At 42.2% G+C, this 23,131-nt stretch overlaps 1 protein-coding gene across 1 annotated transcript in view; it reads left to right on the top strand.

Annotated features, from left to right (window-relative positions):
- Nucleotides 1-23,131, top strand: part of LOC113409609 (calcium-transporting ATPase type 2C member 2-like) — a 45,882-nt gene that overhangs the window by 11,692 nt on the left and 11,059 nt on the right. Inside the window, exons 2-17 of the mRNA XM_026663733.1 lie at nt 3,627-3,737; nt 5,429-5,545; nt 7,630-7,719; nt 8,056-8,091; nt 8,201-8,262; nt 10,501-10,609; nt 10,697-10,846; nt 10,955-11,023; nt 11,488-11,563; nt 11,780-11,846; nt 14,295-14,419; nt 17,596-17,693; nt 18,629-18,730; nt 19,783-19,872; nt 21,616-21,717; nt 22,347-22,503. Coding sequence (XP_026519518.1) covers nt 3,627-3,737; nt 5,429-5,545; nt 7,630-7,719; nt 8,056-8,091; nt 8,201-8,262; nt 10,501-10,609; nt 10,697-10,846; nt 10,955-11,023; nt 11,488-11,563; nt 11,780-11,846; nt 14,295-14,419; nt 17,596-17,693; nt 18,629-18,730; nt 19,783-19,872; nt 21,616-21,717; nt 22,347-22,503 — 1,561 coding nt within the window. The remainder of the gene's footprint in view (nt 1-3,626; nt 3,738-5,428; nt 5,546-7,629; nt 7,720-8,055; nt 8,092-8,200; nt 8,263-10,500; nt 10,610-10,696; nt 10,847-10,954; nt 11,024-11,487; nt 11,564-11,779; nt 11,847-14,294; nt 14,420-17,595; nt 17,694-18,628; nt 18,731-19,782; nt 19,873-21,615; nt 21,718-22,346; nt 22,504-23,131) is intronic.

Raw genomic sequence — 23,131 nt, forward strand, 5'->3', positions numbered from 1 at the left:
TACGCTACAAGCTTGGGTCGACACAAGTTATGGCAGCATAAAGCCATCATCGTTAGTATATCGCTTGTGCCAAGTTATCGTCAGATGACTCCAAGGAGGGTCTCGATGCAGTCCTCTTAAAGCAGTATGGTCAAAACTGGACCATACTCAAATACTGGAGGTCAAGTGGCTTATGCGTCAAAGGTGCTAACAAAAGTTGTGTCGATATGCTCCGAGAAGAAGGCTTTGACCTTAGTCCATGTGTGTAAGAAGTTTTGCGTCTTTATTGATGTGAAAAAGCGACAGAGTCCTGTGGCACCTTATAGACTAACAGACGTATTGGAGCATAAGCTTTCGTGGGTGAATACCCACTTCGTCAGATGCATGTAGTGGAAATTTCCAGAGGCAGGTATAAATATGCAGGCAAGAATCAGTCTAGAGATAACGAGGTTAGTTCAATAGCAATGGATTTTTCACCTTCAGTCCATTTGGTATGATGTCCATCCGTTTGCATTTGGAAAGGAAGATGATATCTGTCTGTTCTTGTGCAAGTTTCTTCATGAGGCTGATGGATTTCCACTCCATACCGCTAAATGCAGTGCCTTGCATGGTGTCAAGTATCAGAGGGGTAGCCGTGTTAGTCTGGATCTGTAAAAAGTGACAAAGAAGACAGTGTGAGCTGAAACTGACCATAAACCGCTTATTATTGCCAAAAGAGCCCTTCCCTTCCCCTTCTCCCTCCCACCGAGAATACAGATCTTAGTTTTTCACTTACAAATGTATGATTTGCAAATCAAATACAAACCTGGGAGAGATTCGATGGGGTCAGACACTCTCTGGAGAGCATTCAGCCAAAGTACCGTGGAGCAAAGTCCAGAGCTAGCCATTATGCATGTCAATTTGGTTTTAAAAGAAAACTCTCGGGTCTCACAGGCCATGTGGACTGTGATTTCCAGAGCAGCAGCTCAGGATGAGAACCTGCAGAAAGTGATTAAAGCTACTAGCCCAGGGTGACCAGGCTAGCATGTTCCCAGGCCCTATCACCGATTCAGGGGGAACTCTCGCTCCGAGGTAGGATTTTGTTTAAAGACACTAGGATGATGATTCTTAAGGTGTTCGAGAAAAATATATTGAAAAGGATACATGGAGGTCATTTAGAGATTGTAAAATCTAAGAGAAGGCCTATAGACTTTTTTATACTGGCCTCAAATTACCAGTGCTTTGAGGAAGTTTTCAAGCCTTGTTGCATATGCTAAAAATACAGACTAAGTTGAGCGAAAGAGCCCATGTTGGTGGCATAGAAAAATTGGCCCCATTGGAGCAAAGTAGGCATAGATTTGTTTATGTTGCCTGGAAAAAACTATGCCATCATTCATGACTTATTCTCACTTCTCTGAAATAGCTTTACTGGGAGGCTTTGTCTACACTGGCAACTGAACGATGAGGTGTGGGGAAAAAAACCACACAAAACAGACAAAAGTTTTGCAGACGAAAAGCGCCGGTGTGGACAGCGCTTTGTCGGCAGGAGTGCTCTCCTGCCGACAACGTTACCACCACTCATCGGGGGTGGAAGTGTTTTTGTTGGCGGGAGAGCTCTCTCCTGCCGACAAACAGCAGCTACCCTGCGTGCCTTTTAGCTGCATGGCTGTAGCAGCACAGCTGCATCGCTAAAAGGTGCGTAGTGTAGACAAAGCCTAAGACACCACGCTAAACAGGTAATTGTGCACGTCAAACCTATTTTTGCTAGACATGGTGTACTTAACCTAGTAATATCTGACAATGGGCTGCACTTGAGTGGATGGGAGTTTAAGCAGTTTGCAGTAAAGTCTGAGTTTAGAAGCTCGTCCGCAATCCAAGGGGTTGGTGGAAAGTGGTGTTTATAATAGTAACATGGCAACTGAAAAAGGCTGTGGATTCAGACTCATATTTAGCACTGTTAAACTACAGGATAGCACCAATGAAACATGTTTTGTCACCTGCAGACATTTTGCTTAACCAAAAACTCAGAGCCTGTAATGAGTGAAGCTGACATCAGAGGGACTGGGGATCTGTAGAAGTACAAAGAAACAGATACAGCTAACCAAAAAAGCAATATGATTTGGGTCCCAGGAGCTGACACCATTCCATGAACATGGTGCAGTGTGCTTCTATGGTCCACAGGACCAACCGTGTGAATGGCTCAGACCCTTCAGGAACCATATCCGTAGTATCCATGTCCCAGCATCCCTAATGAAGGGAGGCAACATCTGAGCTAAGACCCAGAGGAGCTTACTCAGGAAGCAGAACAGCTGCACCTAATTTTCCAAAAAAGCACATGGAAAGAGGGCAGTCTCCTAGGAAGGTGGGTGCTGCTTCCAGGAGAAAAAAAAAACAATCTTCTCCACTCCCTGAGTGATTGCTGTAGACATACACCATTTTTGGCTTGGTTGCCTTGCGATTCCTTGCATCAGGCATCTCCCAAGAACTTCATGAAGGAGTTTTATAAATAAATAAAGATATCCTATCTCCTAGAACGGACCTTGAAAGGTCATTGAGTCCAGCCCCCTGCTTTCACTAGCAGGAGCAAGTACTGATTTTGCCCCAGATCCCTAAGTGGCCCCCTCAAGGACTGAACTCTCAACCCTGGGTTTAGCAGGCCAATGCTCAAACCACTGAGCTATCCCTCCCCGCACAATTTGAGCTGGCTCTAAAATAAATCACCAGCTCTCTTTCCCAGGAACAGCTTCTCTCTTCTGTACCAAGAAGGATTTCTGGTTATTTGGGGGGAAGACTCTGGAACTAGGTCTGGCCATGTTCACCTTCTGCCTCTTTCCTTTCCAGCCCATTATGTGCAACACCCTTGCTACTCCTCCCTGGAACTACTGCCAAGCGGCTGGCGGTTTTTCTCAGCATTTAGCAAAGTATTTACCTCAGACTTTCTTTCTCCTCCCCTCTTCCTGTGGCATGGCCTGATTTCCTGGAACTGTTGGAGAATAAGTTTCCTCTTCCAACGTAAAATGGACACATGCGCACACACACAGCGGGAACTGTATCCAGGGGCAGCTCTAGCTTTTTTGCCGCCCCAAGCACAGCAGGCAGGCTGGCTTCGGCAGCTTGCCTGCAGGAGGTCCGCCGGTCCCGTGGCTTCAGCGTACCCGCCGCCGAATTACCACCAAATCCGCAGGACCGGCGGACCTCCCGCAGGCAAGCCGCCGAAGGCTGCCTGACTGCTGCCCTCGCAGGGACTGGCAGGGCGCCCCCTGTGGCTTGCCGCCCCAGGCACGTGCTTGGAGCGCTGGTGCCTGGAGCCGCCACTGACTGTATCCCCTCTCAGGAGCATAACAATTTGTGAGTTATAGGCATGACTGAATGGTCAGACCAGCCATTCCAACTCAGACACTGACTACCTCTTTGGTCTTGGATAAATAATTTAACCTCTCTGCCTTTCCCCATCTGTAAAACAGAGATTGATAATATGTACCTGCCACAGGACGGGGAGAGGGGTTGCAAGGGTTAATTATTTAACTGTTAGATAAGTGTGAAGATCTCTATGACTGAAGGATAAGGAAAGAGAGAGGCCAGATAAAGGGAGGAACCAAAAAACTAATGAAATGACTGTACTAGCTAAGTTCTTCTTCCTTAACAGTTGCTTTATCTGTATTACTCAGAGAGATGAAGAACGGGCGCTGACAGCAATTGAACAAGAGAAAGAAGTGACCGCTCCGCCCCCCAAAGAAGCTTGCAAATGCCATAAAGAAGACTTGGCAAAAAGTTTACATGTAAGGCTCATTACATAATGGATAACCGCACTTTGTGGAAATACGGACTCACCCCAATATCCCACATTATTTTACTCAGAGAGGGGGCCAACCTGCGAAATTCATGTCTAGTTTTAGATGCAAACTTCCTCATGCATCTGGTGGGGTTCAGATCTGTCCTTTCCATTTGGGTGGCTTTCTGAGACTTAACAGTTGAATAATTGATTTACTTTGTTCTGATCAGTGATGACGGTGAGTTAAGTGAACTTCTGAACCGCAAATGACACACAGCACAGCGCAGACAACTAACTGCTCTTGGTCCATCGCCAATGGGTAGAGGATTTAGCACAGTTCTGCAAACTTACATGCAAGATGCACAGCTCTTCAGGTGTGACACTCTGTCCCAGCTCAGTTCAAGCAAACTCGTCATAAAATCTTAGTGTATGTAGGACACAGGACTGGAAGGGACCTGCTGGGTCATCAAGTCCAGTCCCTTGTTATTGCAAGCAACCCTGTCATGTAATCCCTTTCATAAATTTATCAAGCTCCAGCTTAAAACTTGTTAGGGGGTTTGCCCCCACTACTCCTATTGGGAGCTGCTCCATGATGGTTAGGAATTACCTTCTAATTTCCAGCCTAAATTCATTCATGTCCAATTTATACCCAGTTTACACTCATATGGCCCCATTTTCTTCCCTTAGTCCCACAGCATTCCTAGCATCTAAATCAATGATATGCATGTCATGGCTCTAGAACCATAGATGATTCCCTGAAACATCACATAGGGCTTTCACTGGGCCTGGATCATGTGATTTACACATAGCCATGTGTAAGAGATGATGTGGGGGAAGGCACACATATACACCTCCCTGGAAGGAACTTTGGATTGCATTCTGCCTCTGGAGGAATATTTTAAATACTCAATTTATATTACAGTTTGCAATGGGGAAAAACTAATAATATGCTGTAAGGAATATATACATGATCATATATGTATGGGAAGAATATGCTGGAGGATAGAAATCTAGGAAATGCTGATCTGCTAAAGCTAGGGACCAGGGAATATTGTAGTACTGAGTATTTTATCTAGTTTTTAATGTTTAGTTTGTTCTCCACTGCTGCCATCTCTCAAACTTGCAGACACAATTTATTTCCATGTTTATTTGTTCTTTTTTTATTTGGCAAAACATTGACTATTTTTTCTTGTGTTTCTACTGAACCTAGAAGTTAGTTATTTTCTTAGTTGCTTTTTATTTTGTCATTCATCAAATGGCATCACAAATCTGGAAATTAGGGTGACCAGATGTCCTGATTTGATAGGGACGGTCCCGATATTTGGGGCTTTTTTTTTTATATGGGCTCCTATTACCCCCAACCCCATCCCGATTTTTCACACTTGCTGTCTGGTCACCCTACTGGAAATAGGATTTGTTAATGAATTTGTACTCTCTCTGCTGGATCTATGACAGTAGCTTCCAAAGATTTGTAGTTGGTACAAAAGCAGTGGTTCTCTTTTATTGTTGTTTTCATGTCTGATCGTTCTGGATATTTGGTCAGTGTTGTACACCCCACACAGATAAATGAAAGCTGTCAGACTTGGTCAAATATTAGACCTGCACTTCTGGCCAAATTTATTTATTATTTTGAATGCAGCTTGATTGCATGTTGCAGTTTTCCTGGATCATTTTACACTGATTTTAACCTCCCGCCAGGTTGATTTACAAGCTGGACTCTCGGAATTTTCTGTGCTACAACGCAGAATAACACATGGCTGGAATGAGTTTATAGTAGATAATACAGAACCAATATGGAAGAAATATCTAGACCAGGTAAGGATTACATGTGTAGCTATGGTGCAGCCCATTAAAAGGCGGTTTCAAATTTCTGTGGTATGCAGTAGTACTCAACAGTGAGAAAATCTGTTCTGATTGGATCTGAGCACTTCCGTATATTAGAAATTGTATGGCTTTCTATGGCCCTGCCAAAGTTTGACTCAGGACTCAGTTTGTCAGACCACTCTGTTTTAGTAGCACAGCGCTCTGCTAATAACACTCAGCTAATGTGAGCACCATGCAAGATTCAAACAGTCTTATTTATACAGATAAAAGGGTGTGAACTAAACAAAGGGACAGAGAGAGCAAAATTGTAAAATTTGCCTGGGGCACAATATGCATATCCTGCTTCCTTATTAACTCTTATCGATCTAAGGCTAATGCGTCACCAATCGCCCTTAAGAGGAGCAATTGATTAACAGTTAATGTCTGCTTTCCTGACACCTGGATTGCAGCATTTCTCATTTCTACTTAAAGGTACATACAGGATTCTTTAATTTATTCTATTTCTTTAATATAATTCATTTCACTTTCACAGCCCCAATCCAGCAATGAGCTCTTCATAGAGACACAGGGACCCACTGAGCCTGGGGGGAAATCATTGCAAGATCATGGTCCATATTTGTATTACATGGAGATAGATTTAAAGAACAACCCTTTTCTTAAGAGGCTGTACCCTGTGTATAAATCAAGAGCCTTACCATTCTTTGCACCAGCTGCAAAACAATAACAATATTGTTATTGAATAACAATATTCATTTCCTTCTCAGGCCAGTGATAAAAGAATGACAGGTTGTATAAAGAAAGTGATAACTGGGACATATTCTGATTTCAGTTACGACACATTTCAGTGAATGAAACTGATGAGCACTAAATCTTCAGCAAGAAAGGATGAAGTTTAAAGCTCAGATGAAAGTTAACTTCAGCTCTTGTGCTAGTGTAATAAATGCAATATTGCAATATCACTTTGAAGATCAAGTGATTCAAATAATGCAAGAAACAAACTATAGGGGTGGTGTCTTTAATCTTATTCTTCCTAGGCTGAGTTATCCTTCATTAGGTGCACATGGAATCTCATGTGTATTAACGGATCTCACAAGCTGAATGTAACTTTCGTCTGTGCCTTGGAGCTTTTACTAAAACAGGGATTATTTTTTGATAGAGATTTATTGTTTTGATTTTTTCTTACTAATCAGTTTTGTCTTTGGTTTCACTTTAGATGGATCCTAAGGATTGTAAATTTTGTTTATTTTATTTAAGGGTTCATTTTTGTTTCACTGATTTCACCCCCCTCCTACTTATTCAGTGTCCTTTAAGCATCTTCATGTAACCATCAGTAAATTTTCTAAGCTTGTTTCTAAAGCATTCTTTGCACCTAATTAAAAATGACACATTGGTGCTTTGCCCCTCACCTGCTTGACCCTTTTAACAAGGGATTTTCTTTTGAGGGTACAGAATGGATTTTTTAGTACAGTCATGCTCTCTAACAACCCTTCAGTCTCCTTGAAAGTGTTACTTGTTGGAGTACACAATTCACACTCATAAATTTGAATGACCCGTAACATGCATTTTTAAATTTCACAATGGCCTGGCTCCTTTCACTTACTGTATTTTATGCATCTATGCCCAATCTTTTGTTAAGAATGGGAACTAAGGACTTGAGTTTCACGATTGACTTCAATGAGAGCTGGCTCAAGCCCGAATTCCTCTAAGGTGTATCCAGCAGAGCTCGTAACCCATGGGGGGCGGGAAGAGTTTCTTTTCTTTATCTTACTTAACTCAATTACATCACTTCCAGTGGTTACTAAGTGAGGTCAAAATTTTCACAAATCCATATTTAGATGCCTAAATAAGTGGCCAGATTTTCAAATGACCCGAGCATCCAACAGTTCCTATTGATTTGCAAGAATGATGTAGTAGCACTAATTAAAGGAATTCTTTATCTCAATTACATGTTTCTTCTTATTTGTAAAGAAGTCCATCATTAAAATGTGTCACTAACAGGGAACTAATTAGCCTTGTTTTTTTAAAATAAAATGTTTTTTTGAACCAAAACCAAAAAAATTTTTTTTTTTTTTTAGTTTAAGAATCCACTCATTCTATTGCTGCTGGCTTCTGCTTTAGTAAGTGTAATTACTAAAGAATATGAGGATGCTGTGAGTATTGCAGTGGTAAGTTATTCACCTGGAAGTGGAATCACCTGGAAATTGAAGCTAGACAAATTCAGACAGGAAATAAGGCATACAGTTTTAACAGTGAGCGTAATTAATCAGTGGATCAGGTTTATGGAGGATTCTCCATCACTGGCAATTTTTAAATTGAGATTGGATGTTTTTTCTAAAACAGCTGCTCTAGGAATTATTTTGGGGAAGTTCTATGGCTTGTGGTCAGACTTAGATGCTCACAGTGGTCCCTTCTGGCCTTAGAATCTCAGAATCGCCTGTAATGCAAGCACTGCATTAGCTGCAGTTAATATGCCTATGAATTTAATACCTCTTTCTCCTTAGGCAGTACTAATTGTGGTTACAGTGGCCTTCATTCAGGTATGTCCTAAGAATCCTTAACTTTGCAGCAGAGCTCTGCATCTCAGTTTATGGCCCATTTGGAGTAATCCTGCTTTGGTAACTTAGTTTTATGCTGCTCTCTCATAAGGAGTATCGCTCTGAAAAATCTTTGGAAGAGCTCAACAAACTAGTCCCCCCAGAATGCAACTGGTAAGTCATGCATAGGTATTCATTTTCTTTTAGCTCAGGTTGTGGGGGAAAAGCCAGATAATGAAGGCAACAATTCTGATGCTTGTGCATGTAATGAATTGCTGATAACTGTCTTTGGATGGGGCATTTTACGGGTGTCCAGTTGGTAATACATTGCCTTAGTGCATGCGATTATATCCCCCTCTTATGACTTGCCCTGGTGTTCACAGTTGCAGGAATTCTCCTTCATCAGAGATGGCTGTAGTTCGTGTTTCGGTGCTTACGTCCCTGGGTTTGAGCCCCGGTGATTAGCATGGGGTTTATATGTGACTAGCCAAAGGTTCCTTACATGTGATCCAAGGGACGAGCTAGCTTCAGTCAATAAGACTGAGAGTCCAGCTACACCTGCAAGTCAAATATTGGTTTCTGAGTTGTGCAGTAAACAAATTTTTGCCAGTGAGCATATGTAAATAACCATCAATCCCAGGTTGGCATTTGTGCCTGATGGGCTGAGAAATGATCCTACCATATTTGTTAGGCTTCTCAACCCCCACTAACGTGCCCTAGGGGGAAAAGTAGGATTTCTCATCCTATTTTATACACATCTATCTCATTTTCATTTCCTTTTTTGGCCCTGTGACTGAATCCTTGAACTAATCCCCCCCCACCCGTACCATCTTTGCACCACTGCTGTCTGTAATTCATATGTACTGAATTGTACCAGCTGCCAGCGAACCCCCCCCTTCCCCCAAGGATAAATCCATCATCTGGAAATTCCTGAAGTGTAAGGATGGCCCAGACATGTCCCCTTTTCCTTGGATGCAACCCCCCTAAACTGGAAGCTGGAGGGACTGGCAAAGGAGTCACTACAGCACGTTTACACTATCTGATGATTCCCCAGTACAGGGAGAATACCCCACTGGCCATATTCTCTGGCATTAGGGTACCTTTGCCCTGGGAGACTCACAAAAAGCAACTCTAATGGACTGAAGAACCTGGCTCATTGGTGTGCATATTAGGAATTTGCATACACCCAAGTAAATCTCACTCTCAGAGATGTTCCAATAAGCTTCTTTCACAGACTAGACTCCTTCCTAGTCTGGGCCCAGTCCTTTCCCCTGGTACAGTCCTCGTTAGTTCCAGCAGGCATTTTAGGTGAAAAGCAAGGACTTTCTCATGACTGGGACCACCCTTGTTCTGTTCCACCCCCCTTTATAGCTTTGGCATAAGGTGGGAATCCTTTGTCTCTCTGGGTCCCCACCCCTCCTTCTAAATGGAAAAGCACCAGGTTTAAGATGGGTTCCAGTATCATGTGACATGTTCACATGTCCTGTGAGACCCCTAGTCTCCATTTTCTAAAGGGCTGGCCCGCACGTACCCTGGAAGGTTTGCAAATAAACAGCCATTTACAACCAATTGTCCTAGTCAATGGGAGCCATCAAGATTTTAAACCACCATTCATGGCCAACACTTTGCATAATTACAATAGGACCCCAGAGTTATACTTCATATTTTTAGCTTCGGATACAAGAATGATACATTCATACAAATAGGATGAATATATTCAGTAGGTTATAACCTTTGTAATGATACCTTACAAGAGACCTTTTGCATAAAGCATATTCCAGTTACATCATATTCACATTCATAAAGCATATGGAGTGTAACATCATACTTGTGTCTTTCATACTTTGAAAATCAGCTCTGTCATGACCAATACAAATAAATGGTTCATGTTGAGGTTATAATTATTGTGTCAAAAACGAGGCGTGGCCTTTTCTACTTCAATGGTCCTAGAACTTTGTACCTTACAAATACTCTGGATACCTTTGCCTAGTTCCTCCAATGAATTTCACAGAGTAGGCACCTAATCTTTTCAAAGGTGAACATTTAGTACAACAACATGGAAAAACACCAATTCAGTAATTCTACCTTTAAACAGCTTGCCAAGTAGGATAGTCCCTTGGATCAGCCTGTAAGCAGTCTTTAAAGTTCAAACAGGGGGGAAAGCACTCCAATTCAGGATATTCAGGTTAAATGTACATTATTACTGAAATCTAAAGCTTCTATAATCCACCCATGTGTTTGTGCATTAAAACTAAATTTGGGGTAGGAATATAATCTCCTTTCCTCATTCTTAGTTAGATGATAAACTCTTATTTAGATCAGAATATCTCTGGGGCAAGGACCTGCTCCTTATATTTGCCTAGCATGCTGTTTGGCCTATTTAAATAGTATCATTTTCTCAATGCAATGCAGCATAAGGGAAGGAAAACTGCAGCATCTTCTCGCCCGAGACCTGGTCCCAGGAGACATTGTGTGTCTTTCTATTGGAGACAGGGTTCCTGCAGATATCAGACTGATAGAGGTAAACACCAGCTCACACATAAATGATAACATCGGTTTGCTCGTCTATATTGTGATAAAGGCTCCACGGAGTTACATTTTTAATTAGGTTACAGACCTGTTGGTGGACGAATCCAGTTTTACTGGAGAAGCTGAGCCTTGCAGTAAGACAGATGATCCCTTACTGGAAGCTGGAGACCTAACAACGCTGAGTAATGTTGTTTTCATGGGAACACTGGTGCGATATGGGAAGGGAAAAGTGAGTCCTATATACTCTCCATATCATCCACCTCTAGATAATAGCTAGAGAAGCTTTTAAGTAAGGTCAGTATTTTGCATGATTCTCATTGCTATTTTCCTAACCCAGGGGATAGTTATCGGAACTGGCGAAAACTCACAGTTTGGAGAGGTGTTTAAACTGATGCAAGCGGAAGAGGTAAGGGACAAGAATTCTGTTTGTTTCTTGGTACAGAGCTGTGTGGTACTGTCGTGGGACCCGAGTCTCCATATTGTTACTCAAATACTGGAGGTCAAAGGGCTGTTTGTAGGGAGGGTGGTCATGAGCTACAGGCATTGCAGTAGGATTTAAGAGAGCTGGGTTCAAGTCCACAAACTTTGGTGACCTTGGGCATGTCACTTATTCTTTCTATGCCTCAGGTCCCCATCTGTGAACTGACTAATGCTTCTGTCTTGTCTATTGAGATTATAAACCCTTTAATGGGCATTTTTCTCTCACTGTGTATATGGTGTACAGTGCCTGCACAATAAGCCCCCGATCTCAGTTTAGGGTTGCTCCAGTGATAATAATTATGGCTGTATTTCTTGTCACTGATTCTACTCACGCACCTCATTTTACATAACAGAAACCAATTTTGTTTTTTTTCCTCTTCACATTTCCAGACCCCTAAAACGCCTCTACAGAAAAGCATGGATAAACTGGGGAAACAACTTACCCTTTTCTCCTTTTGCATCATTGGTGAGTTTGCCCGAATGCTCTGTATAAACTATGATGCATTCCATTATGAATGTATTCCCGTGTCCCTGGAGCAACTTTTTCGAAAGGGCCCTTTCATGTAGAGTGCCTCCGTTTTTGAGTGTCTGGCCTGCGATGCCTTGAGATGAGAAATCTCTTGAAATCCCTCACAGATCCTTAACTTCCATTTTTCAACTGGCTTATCCTCCCCTCTCCTAGGTTTAATAATGCTGATTGGCTGGTTGCAAGGAAAGCATCTTCTCAGTATGTTCACTATTGGAGTGAGGTGAGAATTGGAAAGAACTCTTTTATTATTAAAGTGAAACATGTCCCACTGAGTGGTTGCATTTAAGAGGTTGCTTGAGACAATGGAGGGCACTTCTTTCTGTGGGGGGGGGAAAAAACTCAATACTTGTGTTAGTCTCTTAATATGTGTCTTGGTTCTGCACCACAGAAGCCAATGGGAGTTTTACCATTGATTTCAGTGAATGTAGAATCTGACCTTACTATTCATTTAATGGCAAATGAAGGAACAAAAGAAAGCTTGAGGTTTTATTTTATTTTTATTTTATATTATTTTGGGGGGGAAACAGACTGGTGCATAATTTCACTAATGTCCAAATTCTGCCATGAACATATTTCCACTGAGCAGTGCCTTGGAAGACATCCTCATAAGCATAGCCTTCCCCACCTCGATCCCTGCCATAAAAGTCCTGCAACGTCTTAGTAGGCAGCAATTTTAAAACAAACACAAGAAAGCACTTCTTCACACAATGTACAGTCAACCTGTGGAACTCGTTGCTAGGGGATATTGTGAAGACCAAAAGTATAACTGGGTTCAACAAAGAATTAGATAAGTTCATGGAGGATATGCCCATCGATGGCTATTCAGCCAAGATGATCAGGGATACAACCCCGTGTTCTGGTTGTCCCTAAACCTCCAACTGCCAGAAGATGGGACTGGATGACAGGGGATGAACCACTCAAAATTGCCTTGTTCTGTTCATTCTCTCTGAAGCATCTGGCACTGGCCACTGTCAGAGACAGGATACTGGCCTAGATAGACCATAGGTCTGACCCAGTATGGCCATTGTTCTAGTCTTGTGTCTATGCTATAAATTAAGAGGAATATTACATCTGCAAATATTCGCCCTTCTCTGATGTGTTTATAAAGCCAGGAATGGTACATTTGTACGTGACACATGGAAATACATGCACAACCCCTTAATCAAATACTATAAACCATCTGTTTGAGTAATATTTGGAAAATGTATCCTTAAGTGTTGCCATAGCTCTAAGATTATTCATTAACTAGCACTGTGTGGAAATAAAAATATGGATGGAGGTCAGCATGGAAGAAACTAAAGTAGTTCGGTTTCATACTCACAATGGCTAGGGGGACATTGATGACAAAGGAGAAAAGAGTTTGTCAGCATTTCTTGACTAAGAATTTCAAAAGTGCTGAGACACAAAGCTCCAACTGGCTCCAGTTGGGGCTGAATCTGGGTCTACTACATCCCAAGCCAGTGGTCTGACCATCGGTTTATTGGCTATTCTGGGGTCTTTTGCTCTCATTTTTTTGTGAAAAAATTTCCAAAGGTCTCAGTTTCACTCCTTATCTAAATGAAAACAAATTTCAAAGTTCCAACATTTTCCACAAAATGGAATTGTTGCTTTCTGGCCAGCCTTAGTACTAATCACCCCAGGAAACTGAGCCTGCCCGAGTTGTCTGCAATTTGACACCCGGAAATTCAGGCAATTAAAATCAGTAGTCACTTTTGAAAATGTTTGCCTTAACCTATGTTTTAATCCTGAGTTAGTTTTTATGCTTAATATAAACATTTATTGCCTTATAACAGCAGATATCCTTTATGACCCATTCGTACCTGCCTACAGAACAACAGAGGGTTATAAAATGATTGTCAGTTTGTATTTTCTCTGGCATAACTGTGCACAGTGCCAGACGCCAGTCTGGTTTACTAGGGCTATGTCTACACTACTGCGGTAAGTCAACCTACGCTACGCAACTCCAGCTACGTGAATAACGTAGCTGAAGTCAACGTACCTTAAGTCGAGTTACCGCGTGGTCTACACCACGGGGGGTTGATGGGAGAAACTCTCCCGTTGACTTACCTTACTCTTCTCATCGTGGATAGAGTACAGGGGTCGACTGTAGAGCGATCTGCTGTCAGTTTGGCGGGTCTTCACTAGACCTGCTAAATCAACTGCCGGTGGATCGATCTCAGAGCGTCGATCCTGGCTGTAGTGTAGACATAGCCTGTGGCACCAAGAGATCATTTGGGAGTCCAGGCTGCTCAGAATAGAATTAACTCTCCGAGAATAGCTTTGATGCATCAAGGAGAGGAGGTCAGTGGGTATGATTGAACATGCTGCCAAGCAAGGTTGAACCTTCATCTTCAGAGATTAAAAATCCCAAATTCCCAGATGTAAGGAATTGAACTGTCCCTGGCAATGTTCAAAATTGTGCTCACTGTTCGGACTCATTTAAATGGAGAAGGACATGTAGAGGATTATTGTCCATTATGTATTGGGAATTCGAGTTGTTAATATTCAACAGTCACAAGATTTCCATTCCAGACCGTCATATTCAAGAGGACATTCATGCCTTCTGGAAATGCTTATTTGCCATGTTTGAGTGTATGCTTGGGTGCAGCGCCTTGTGGTGTAACACATTGTAACTGGAAACCTAATCTTTTGTTATACTGCAACCCAGCCTGGCCGTGGCTGCCATCCCAGAGGGGCTGCCCATTGTGGTCACGGTGACGCTGGTGCTGGGCGTTCTAAGGATGGCCAAGAAAAGAGTGATTGTGAAGAAGCTGCCCATAGTAGAAACTCTAGGTAAGGCTGATGATGGTCACACCAAAAACAAAGCCATGTATTCATCTGTCCAGTCTATACAAATCTGCAACTAAATTGGCTACTAGCTTGCTTAGATAACCCAGGGGACTGGTGTTGTGATTTGAACCAAGGGCTGGAGCAACCCCATAATCCAAATTCTTTAAAATTGTCTCTCTTCCTCTTTACCCCCCACCATGTTCTTCATCCTCTTCCTTTAGTCCCAAGGGCCACTAAAGTGGTATACCAGGGACACTGCCGAGATCAAAAGGCTAATGTGCTGTTGTAACCCTTTCTTTCCATGGAATTGGCTGTCCCTGACCAGCTGTTCTCTCCTCCTAAGACCTACCTATCTTGCTCATGGACCCAGGCCTGCCTCTTCACTTCCGTCCCACTCTGTTGGTCCATATGCTTCTCCTGTCCTGTACCTGGTTGGAAGGCAGCTGCTGCCCCTTCACTAGAGCAACTGGCACAATGGCATAGGCCAACTCAACTGCTGTTCTTCCCTGTCTACCTGCCCACCTCACTGATACTCCTCTGCCTCCTCTTCACAATGGCACCCCCAAAATCACTGTCTCCTAGTAGGGTCCCTGACCCTGTGGGTTAGTATGGAGCATTGCATAGGGGGAAACAGAGATTTCCTTTACTGAGCACCACTCTAAATTCTGATGATGGAATGCATTTAACTACAAGGGTCTAGAAGCACAAGACAGCATCATGCAGCTTCACACGGCTACTGGGGAGCCTTACCCGGCATTTATGACACAGATATAATTTCCATTGACTGAGGAACACGGAACATAGGACTGGAAGGGACCTCCTGGCTCTCTGAATCCAGTCCCCAGCTATCACAGGCAACCCTGTCTCATAATCCCATTTATAAATTTATCAAGTTGCATCTTAAAACGAGTTAGGTGGTTTGCCCCCTCTACTTGCATTGAAAGGCTGTTCTAGTACCTCACTCCTCTGATGGTAGGAAACCTTCTAATTTCCAGCCTAAATTTATTCATGGCCAGTTTAGCCCCATTTGTTCTTCTGCCAACATTGTCCTTAGCTTAAATGGTTCTTCTCTCTCCCTGGTGTTAATCTCCCTGATATTGAAAGCAATTGTGTTCCTTTTTGCCCTTGTTAGGCCTCCAGGATCAGGGACCCTGTTTGCTAAGCAACAACAGAGTCCTCTCACCCTTTTCTCCATCTTATCTGCACTGACTCTAACGCCAGGACATGTGGAGCTGCCTGTCCCAACCTCATAAAGAATTGATTGGATTCTAAAAGTGCCAGCCCTAAATGGGCCTTTTCAGCCAATAACTAGGACCTTTGTGATAATGTCCAAGCATTACAAGGAGCAACGTTCTCCTACTTGTTAATGACACAAGTCCACAAAACATTTGTAAAGAGCATTTGTCCTTCATTCAACTTTTTATTTAATTCTGCAAATAATTAAATTCAGACTAATTAAAAACAATGATTTCCTCTGCATTAATCCTTCAAAATTGCAATTAACTTAATCACAGGCCAATCTGCTTTCGTCTGTCTGGGTTCTTATACGGCCCTCGTCATCATCACCGTATCTGAGCTCAACCCATTTTGCCACCTCCGGTAGAAATGATTCCGTCCATTTAAGTGACTAAAATTAGCGGACCTGATTTTCCTTTACATTAAAGCCTCTTTGTACTGTGGTAGCAGTGTAAACTGGCCCTAAAATGGGCATCAGTCTAATTCACTCCTACTCTAAATCTGCTTAAATTGTCAGTGCAGTGCAAAGAGGCATTAGTGTAAATGAGAATCAGGTCCAGAATTTGTGTTGAATTGTATTGTATTTGTATTGAATGTTTTATTATTTCAAAGCAGAGTTTGAATGTGGAATTGCTTCTCTCAGCATCCTATCTGCCTTAGGGACTCTTATGGCCCCCATTATTGTCATAACTAATCACCTCACAATCTTCAATGTATTTATCCTCACAACACCCCTGTGAGGTAGGGAACAGCTTTTATCCCCATTGTACAAATAGGGAACTGAGGCTTGGTCTACACTGGGGGGGGATCAACCTAAGATATGCAACTTCAGCTATGAGAATAGCGTAGCTGAAGTTGACGTATCTTAGGTCGACTTACCTCGCGTCCTCACGGCACGGGGTCGACTGCCGCTGCTCCCCCGTTGACTCTGCTTCCGCCTCTCGCCGCGGTGGAGTACAGGAGTCGACGGCAGAGCGATCGGGGATCGATTTATCGCGTCTACACTAGACGCGATAAATCGATCCCTGATAGATCGATCACCACCTGCCGATCCGGCGGGTAGTGTAGACATACCCTGAGACACAGAGGGTAGGTCTAGACTGCACCAAAACACCCGTAGATGGCCCACGTCAGCTGACAAGGACTTAAGGGGATTGGGTGGTGGGGCTATAAAATTGTTGTGTAGCTCTCCGAGCTCAGACATTTAAACTGCAATTTTATAGCCCACAGCCCAGGCCCTGCAAGCCTGCGTTAGCTGAGTCGGGCCAGCTGTGGGTGTTCTATTGCAGTGTAGACATACCCTGTGAGGCTAAATGACTTGCCCAAGGTCCCATAAAAAGTTTGTGGTGGAGCAGGGACTTGAACCCATCTTGACCCAAAACAAAAATAGGTGTCATTGGGAACCCCCTTGCACCATTGTCCAAGAGAATGATGAACTGCTGAGTGAGTCTTTGGGCGCCTGGGCACCCACTGTCTCACCATCGGTCTCTTAGGCTGCTGGGTTTTTATCTTTTTTTCCCATATTTCCTCCCAGCTTGTCAGTCATGACCTTGCAGCTCTGAGAAACTGATCGCTTCCTCAGAAATTAACACCTTCTCTGAACCATGCAACATGTGACGTTCAAGAGTGATGGAACCTTCCTTCCAACAGCTGTCTCCTACCAGATCCCAAACCCAAATCAGATACATGGTAGTGCAATGCCTTATCAAGCCACGGGAGAGGCACAAACATGTTTGCACTGGTTTTCTCTTAGCCCTTAATGAGGGGTTAGAAAACTCACCCAGCTTTTTGTATTTTGTTCTTTCTCTCACATAGATCTTTGCCGGTAACGGCTCATGTTTGTAATGTACAAGTAACATGTTATAACATTTCTATGGCATCTAATCTAGTTGCTCATTTGCACATTGTATTAGCTCTGATTAAAAAAATGTTCCTCCCATCAGGTTGCTGCAATGTCATCTGTTCAGATAAGACAGGGACTTTGACAGCCAATGAGATGACAGTAACTCAGCTAGTAACCTCAGATGGATTCCAGGCAGAGGTATGGTCCATGAAATTATATAAACTTCATCATTCAAGCCCACAAAAGATTGCTCAAATTCCAGTCCTGGACATCCATCCGTCTCAGTTCTTTGCATGGTCAATTCCTATATAAGTTGTTTTTATATTAGACTACGGGCTTATTCCTTGTGCATTTGAAGTTCCCGCTGACATGAATGGGAGAATGGGGTGTTGAAGGAATGCTGAATGAGGCCCCATAGTCGCAGAAGCTGCTCACGCAAAGTGAGCATGCTGTACTTGAAAGAGCGTGTTTGAAATCACATATGCTTGCACACAAAGCTCCCAGCAATATCATGAGCATAAACACAAATGTTAGAATATTTAGCCGGTCCTGCCACCAGTGCTAATGCTGCTGTTGGCATTTCGAGCAGACACATTTTCAACATTTTCAACCATTTTCTAGCAGGTTGACTTGATCCTCCCTTTTTTTTTTATTTATTTTTTTTTATAGCCATGGGGCCTGATTAGCCATGGCCTTACATGTTGTCATCACACCAGTGCATAGTGAGTGTAAACTACTGCCATATAAGACAGTGGAGAATCACACCTTCAATAATCATAAAACAGGAGCATAGGTTAGTATATCGTATTCCAGCTGGCAAATCTAATGTAGCTGCACCTAACTACGAATTTGGCCCATTGATTGAACTGTACCCATGATGAACAAATAGGACTGAAATATGGCAAAGTGAGTTTTCTCATCCCTAGAGAGTACTGCACTTTGATTATTACAGTATTTGCAACCTTAGCTATAAATATTGCTCCCAGCAAAACACATTAATCCCAGCATGCCTTGAAAATAGAAATGTCCCCAGAGATGTTGTGCTGTATAAGGAGAAAATATTGATAGTCCTATATTTCAGCTAGACGCTGGGAAATTTTATGTATGTACCTTCCAAATTTATTTCCCCCTAGGTGAGCGGGGTTGGATACAGTGGGAAAGGAAGTGTATGTCTGTTACCATCAAAGGAAGTTATTAAGGAATTTTCCAATGTCTCAGTAGGAAAGCTAGTGGAGGTAAGTATAAAATATGAATCAAACTGCTCCATTTTCACTCGATTATAATGTATGATGCTCTCCTTGTACGATGAATGTTACTGAAACTGCACTTTTGTTGACTCTAATTGAACATGTCCTTGCTATAGCAAGAGGACCTAAAGAAGGGTTTTGTGCAGTTACTATATCAGACATGACAGTGATTTATAGCAGGTGACAATCATCAGAAATATCTAGGGAGAAGCCAGAGACATTGACTTGCCGAAATGCTGTGCAGTTTTAGATGAGAGTTTGTGCAGGGGTGATGCATAGAGCAAGGAGCAATTAACATTATACGTTTTTGTTTGTATAGAGTAGCTGCAATTCCAAACTACAGCCAGCTGGTTAGGCAGAATCTGCATTGATTTCAAAGGGTACTTGGGATCTGATTTTCATAGACACGCATGTGCAATTTTACTACTAATTTTGCACACACCGTTGTATGCGGAAATCAGATACTTGCATATGCAAATGGCCTGAACTGGAACCTCAGATTTAATCGCCTTTCAATTTTGGGAAGGGTTAGATCCAAACCCACCCCTCAGATTTATATTGCATGTTAAAGCCACAATTAGAAGGGACTAATCTTTCCAGGTCTGATTTGTAGAGCTGATTCAAAGAGGGGGAAATCATGAAAATATAGTCCAACATGTTCTTGTTCATTTTTCAAAATTTGAAATATTAAATATTTTTACCAGTTCTACCGATTTGGAAGTGCCTCAAAATGGTGGAAAAGTGCAAGAGCCATCTTGTGAAATTGCTGGTATTTTGATCCAAAATATTATGCGATGGTTGTGTCCCTGAACTTGATCCTTAGCCCTCAAATTCAGCCTTGATGCCAAATTCTGACCTTGGGTTTTAACCTACCCTGGATCTGGACCCCACCTCCTTAGTTTCGCTCTACTTGACATGAATTGAAAGTTGTCACAATGCAGCCATTATAGCTCTGCAATATCTTACCACTTAATTAGAGGGAGATATGTAATGTATAATATTTTATATAAAAATAATGTATGCAAATATATCACTTTTAGGCTGGCTGTGTAGCTAATAATGCTATTATCAGAAAAAATACTGTGATGGGTCAGCCAACGGAGGGAGCCCTTATTGCTCTGGCAATGAAGGTAGGGTTTCTTATATTTGTTTGCCTTTTGCAGATTTCTTCAAACTGGGGTCAGGTTCTGTGTAGGGAGTAAAATAATAGCTCCCTTATAAGCGCGGGGGAGAAAGAGAGAGAATATGATCCTTTAGTAACCCAGAAACTTGCAAAATAAACTGAATTCATTGGACATTATTAATTGTAGCCAGTAATTGAACAGACTGACTTCAGATTCAGGGCCGGCTCTGGCTTTTTTGCCGCCCCAGGCAAAAAAGCCTCCGGCCGCCCCCCTCCAGGTGCCGCCCCAAGCACAAGCTTGGTGGGCTGGTGCCTGGAGCCGGCCCTGTTCAGATTCTTCTTGCTTCTTTTTGGTCCTTCTTACAAGAATCTTTGTCCCCTCTACCCCAGCACACACACACACGCCTGTACACCTGCTGCCACAGGCAAAACACCTTCACAGAGCGTTTCCATGCTATAGCAATAATGGTTTTACTTGGCTGGTTTGTGTAATTACACTGCACAACGGATTTCTTTTGGGCTGGAATCAGACTGCTTTCCATTGTTCTGCAGACACCAGCAAGAAAACAGCAGACAAATGAACAGGCACAAGCCAAATTAGAAGTCATGGCCTAGGGTTTTCTTGTATTTTTGTCATCTGTTACTTTCTTACCTTTTTTCCTACAGTTGTGGAAAAACAAAGAACTCTGTTGAATGTTCTATTGACCTTCTTGTCTAGAGTGCAAAATACTGTCCACCACAAATAATGGGCCTGATTTAGCACTGCATTGCACCTTATGTAGTCACTTTCGCCTGTATGAATGCTACCATTGTGCTTTGGAAAAGTACCAGAGTTGAGTGATTTTTTTTTTTTACAAAGCGGTCAAAACCAGAGTGGCAGGAAACACACCCCAAAATGGAACCTTCGGAATGTAGCAACTTCAGTGCAGGGCATGGCTTATTTGACTACGTGATATTCAGCATGTTAAATATGAATCGATGTGTCACAATTTGGACAGAATGTATTTTTAAATTGAATTGTTTTTCAAGTTGTCCGCTCACTAGAGGAAGACCCTATGGGGGCTTTTTGGAGTTCAAGTTCCTTTCTAAGCTGAGGCTACAGGAAATAAATGAAACCACGGCCCATTATTTGCAATCTCCCTCTTTTCTGAAGGGTGGAATGTGTATGAATCAACAGAACTATAGTCCTGTAATTAAAGCACAAGACCAGGAGTCAGGAATTTTGGTTTCTATTCTGAGCTTTGACACAGACGTGGGAAAGCTACATAGGCCTAAATGTTGATTAATTTCTGCATGCCCGGATTAAGACACCAAGACCCTGAATTTCAGAGTTGAACATCCACAACTGCAGATGAAGTTAATGAGCATCATGGCCACTTAGCACTTCTGAAAATTGGGCTTTTCATAAATTCTAAAGCCAGGAGGAACCATTGGGATCTTCTGGTCTGACCTTCTGCATAGCCATAGAACTTCCCCAAAATAATTCCTAGAGCAGATCTTTTAGACAAACCTCCATACAGGCTTAAGGTATATCAAATTAGGCAGCCCAGATGAGCGAAAGCTTCTGAAACTGTGGGCCTTAATCTCTCTCTTTGCTTCTCTGTCCTCATCTGTAAAACACTACTGCATAAAGACATGTGATCATTGTTTAATGTTGGTAACTCACGGTACGTAAAAGTGCTATACAGAGTATGCGCAAAAACTAGCATTGTTTAGTATTACAGTAATATTTTTAATTTCCTTATTTTAGATGGAATTAAGTGATATAAAAGATATTTATATAAGAAAGAAGGAAATTCCATTTAGCTCGGAGCAAAAGTGGATGGCAGTAAAATGCACGCTGAAAAATCAGGTACAACAACAGTTATATAGACTGGCTTTGTGTTTCCTATCTTGTATGTAAATGTCAATGGAAATGAAGTGAAGTTTCTTAGGCAGTAGCCATACACAGGGTTTCAGACACAGGTAGACGGTGCTTTCATAAATTACATCATAATTTTCAAAAGCCAACATTTCAATGACATTTTGTTTTGACATTGTGGATAGCACTGGAAAAAAAACAGGATGAGATTTCAATGTAAATTTTTGAGGAAAAATTCATCCTGTTTTGCAAACAGCTGTAAAACTAGTAAAAAATCAAATAAAATAAAAATGTCAATGATTTTTTGCATCAAAATTTCAATAGGGAAAAATGGACAACATTTCTGAGAAACTGCATCCTTTGTTGCCCTGCCTGCTTTAATTGTTCGAGTTAATTTTATTCTCTATTTTTAAAAAAACCAACTTTTTCACTACCAGGGTCACTCGGATTCAGTCTATAAAGTGTGCACCACAGAAATGCTGCATTCTATAAGAGGCATGTGTCCATGTGTTTTATGGGATAGATAACGGCACAAACAAGGGAACCTGCACATCTCAGATGTAAAGGGTTTAACATTGTCAATATTTTTTAATAATGTAACTTGTCTTCTTATTTTAAAGGGGCAGGAAGATATTTATTTTATGAAGGGAGCCTTTGAAGAAGTTATTCAGTATTGTACCATGTATAACAATGGTGGCATCCCACTGCCTCTCACGCCACAGCAGAAAGCCTCCTACGTCCAGGAAGAGAGAAGAATGGGATCTCTAGGCCTGCGGGGTCAGTTAGTATTGCGTCCTTTAAGCTTACAGGTTATCTGATCTGTATGTTTTCCAATAACAAGAATAATAATAACTCTTTGCTTCTCTAGTGCCTCATGCACAAGTTGCAGGAGAAGGATAATTCTTTATATAGCAGCAGCAAAGTATTTTTCAGTGAGAACCACCCCCCATTTTCACCCCATGGAATTCTTCTCCGCCTAGCAATAACCAGGCATCTGCCGGTGTCCTTGCTGTCTCTAATAAAAATACTGGCCAGGAGAGGATCTGGCCCATTGTAAAAAGCCTCAGGTGCAATTTGTTCCTGCATAGTGGAACATAAAAGAATCAGTCACTTGGCCTTTACTTATGTTAGTTGTCCCAAGGAAGGGCTGGGTGTTTTAGGGAAATCAGCACCGATTGGGAGCCAGGAATTCCTGATTTCCAGGCCCAACTCTGGTAGTGATTCTCTGTGTCTTGAGTCAAGTCACAACACCTACCTGCTTCAGATCTCACATGTAAAATGAGCACAAGAATACTTACTGTATTTAATACTAGGGAGCGTTTGGGGGAAATTGTTAGAAAATATAGTGTCAGTTATTATCGTTACGCATATGAGTAACAGCAGCAGGATCAGGCCTGATGTTTTT

Source organism: Terrapene carolina, unplaced genomic scaffold (genome assembly GCF_002925995.2).
Source record: "Terrapene carolina triunguis isolate 2854851 unplaced genomic scaffold, T_m_triunguis-2.0 Scaffold33911, whole genome shotgun sequence".
Classification (NCBI taxonomy): Eukaryota; Metazoa; Chordata; order Testudines; family Emydidae; genus Terrapene; species Terrapene triunguis.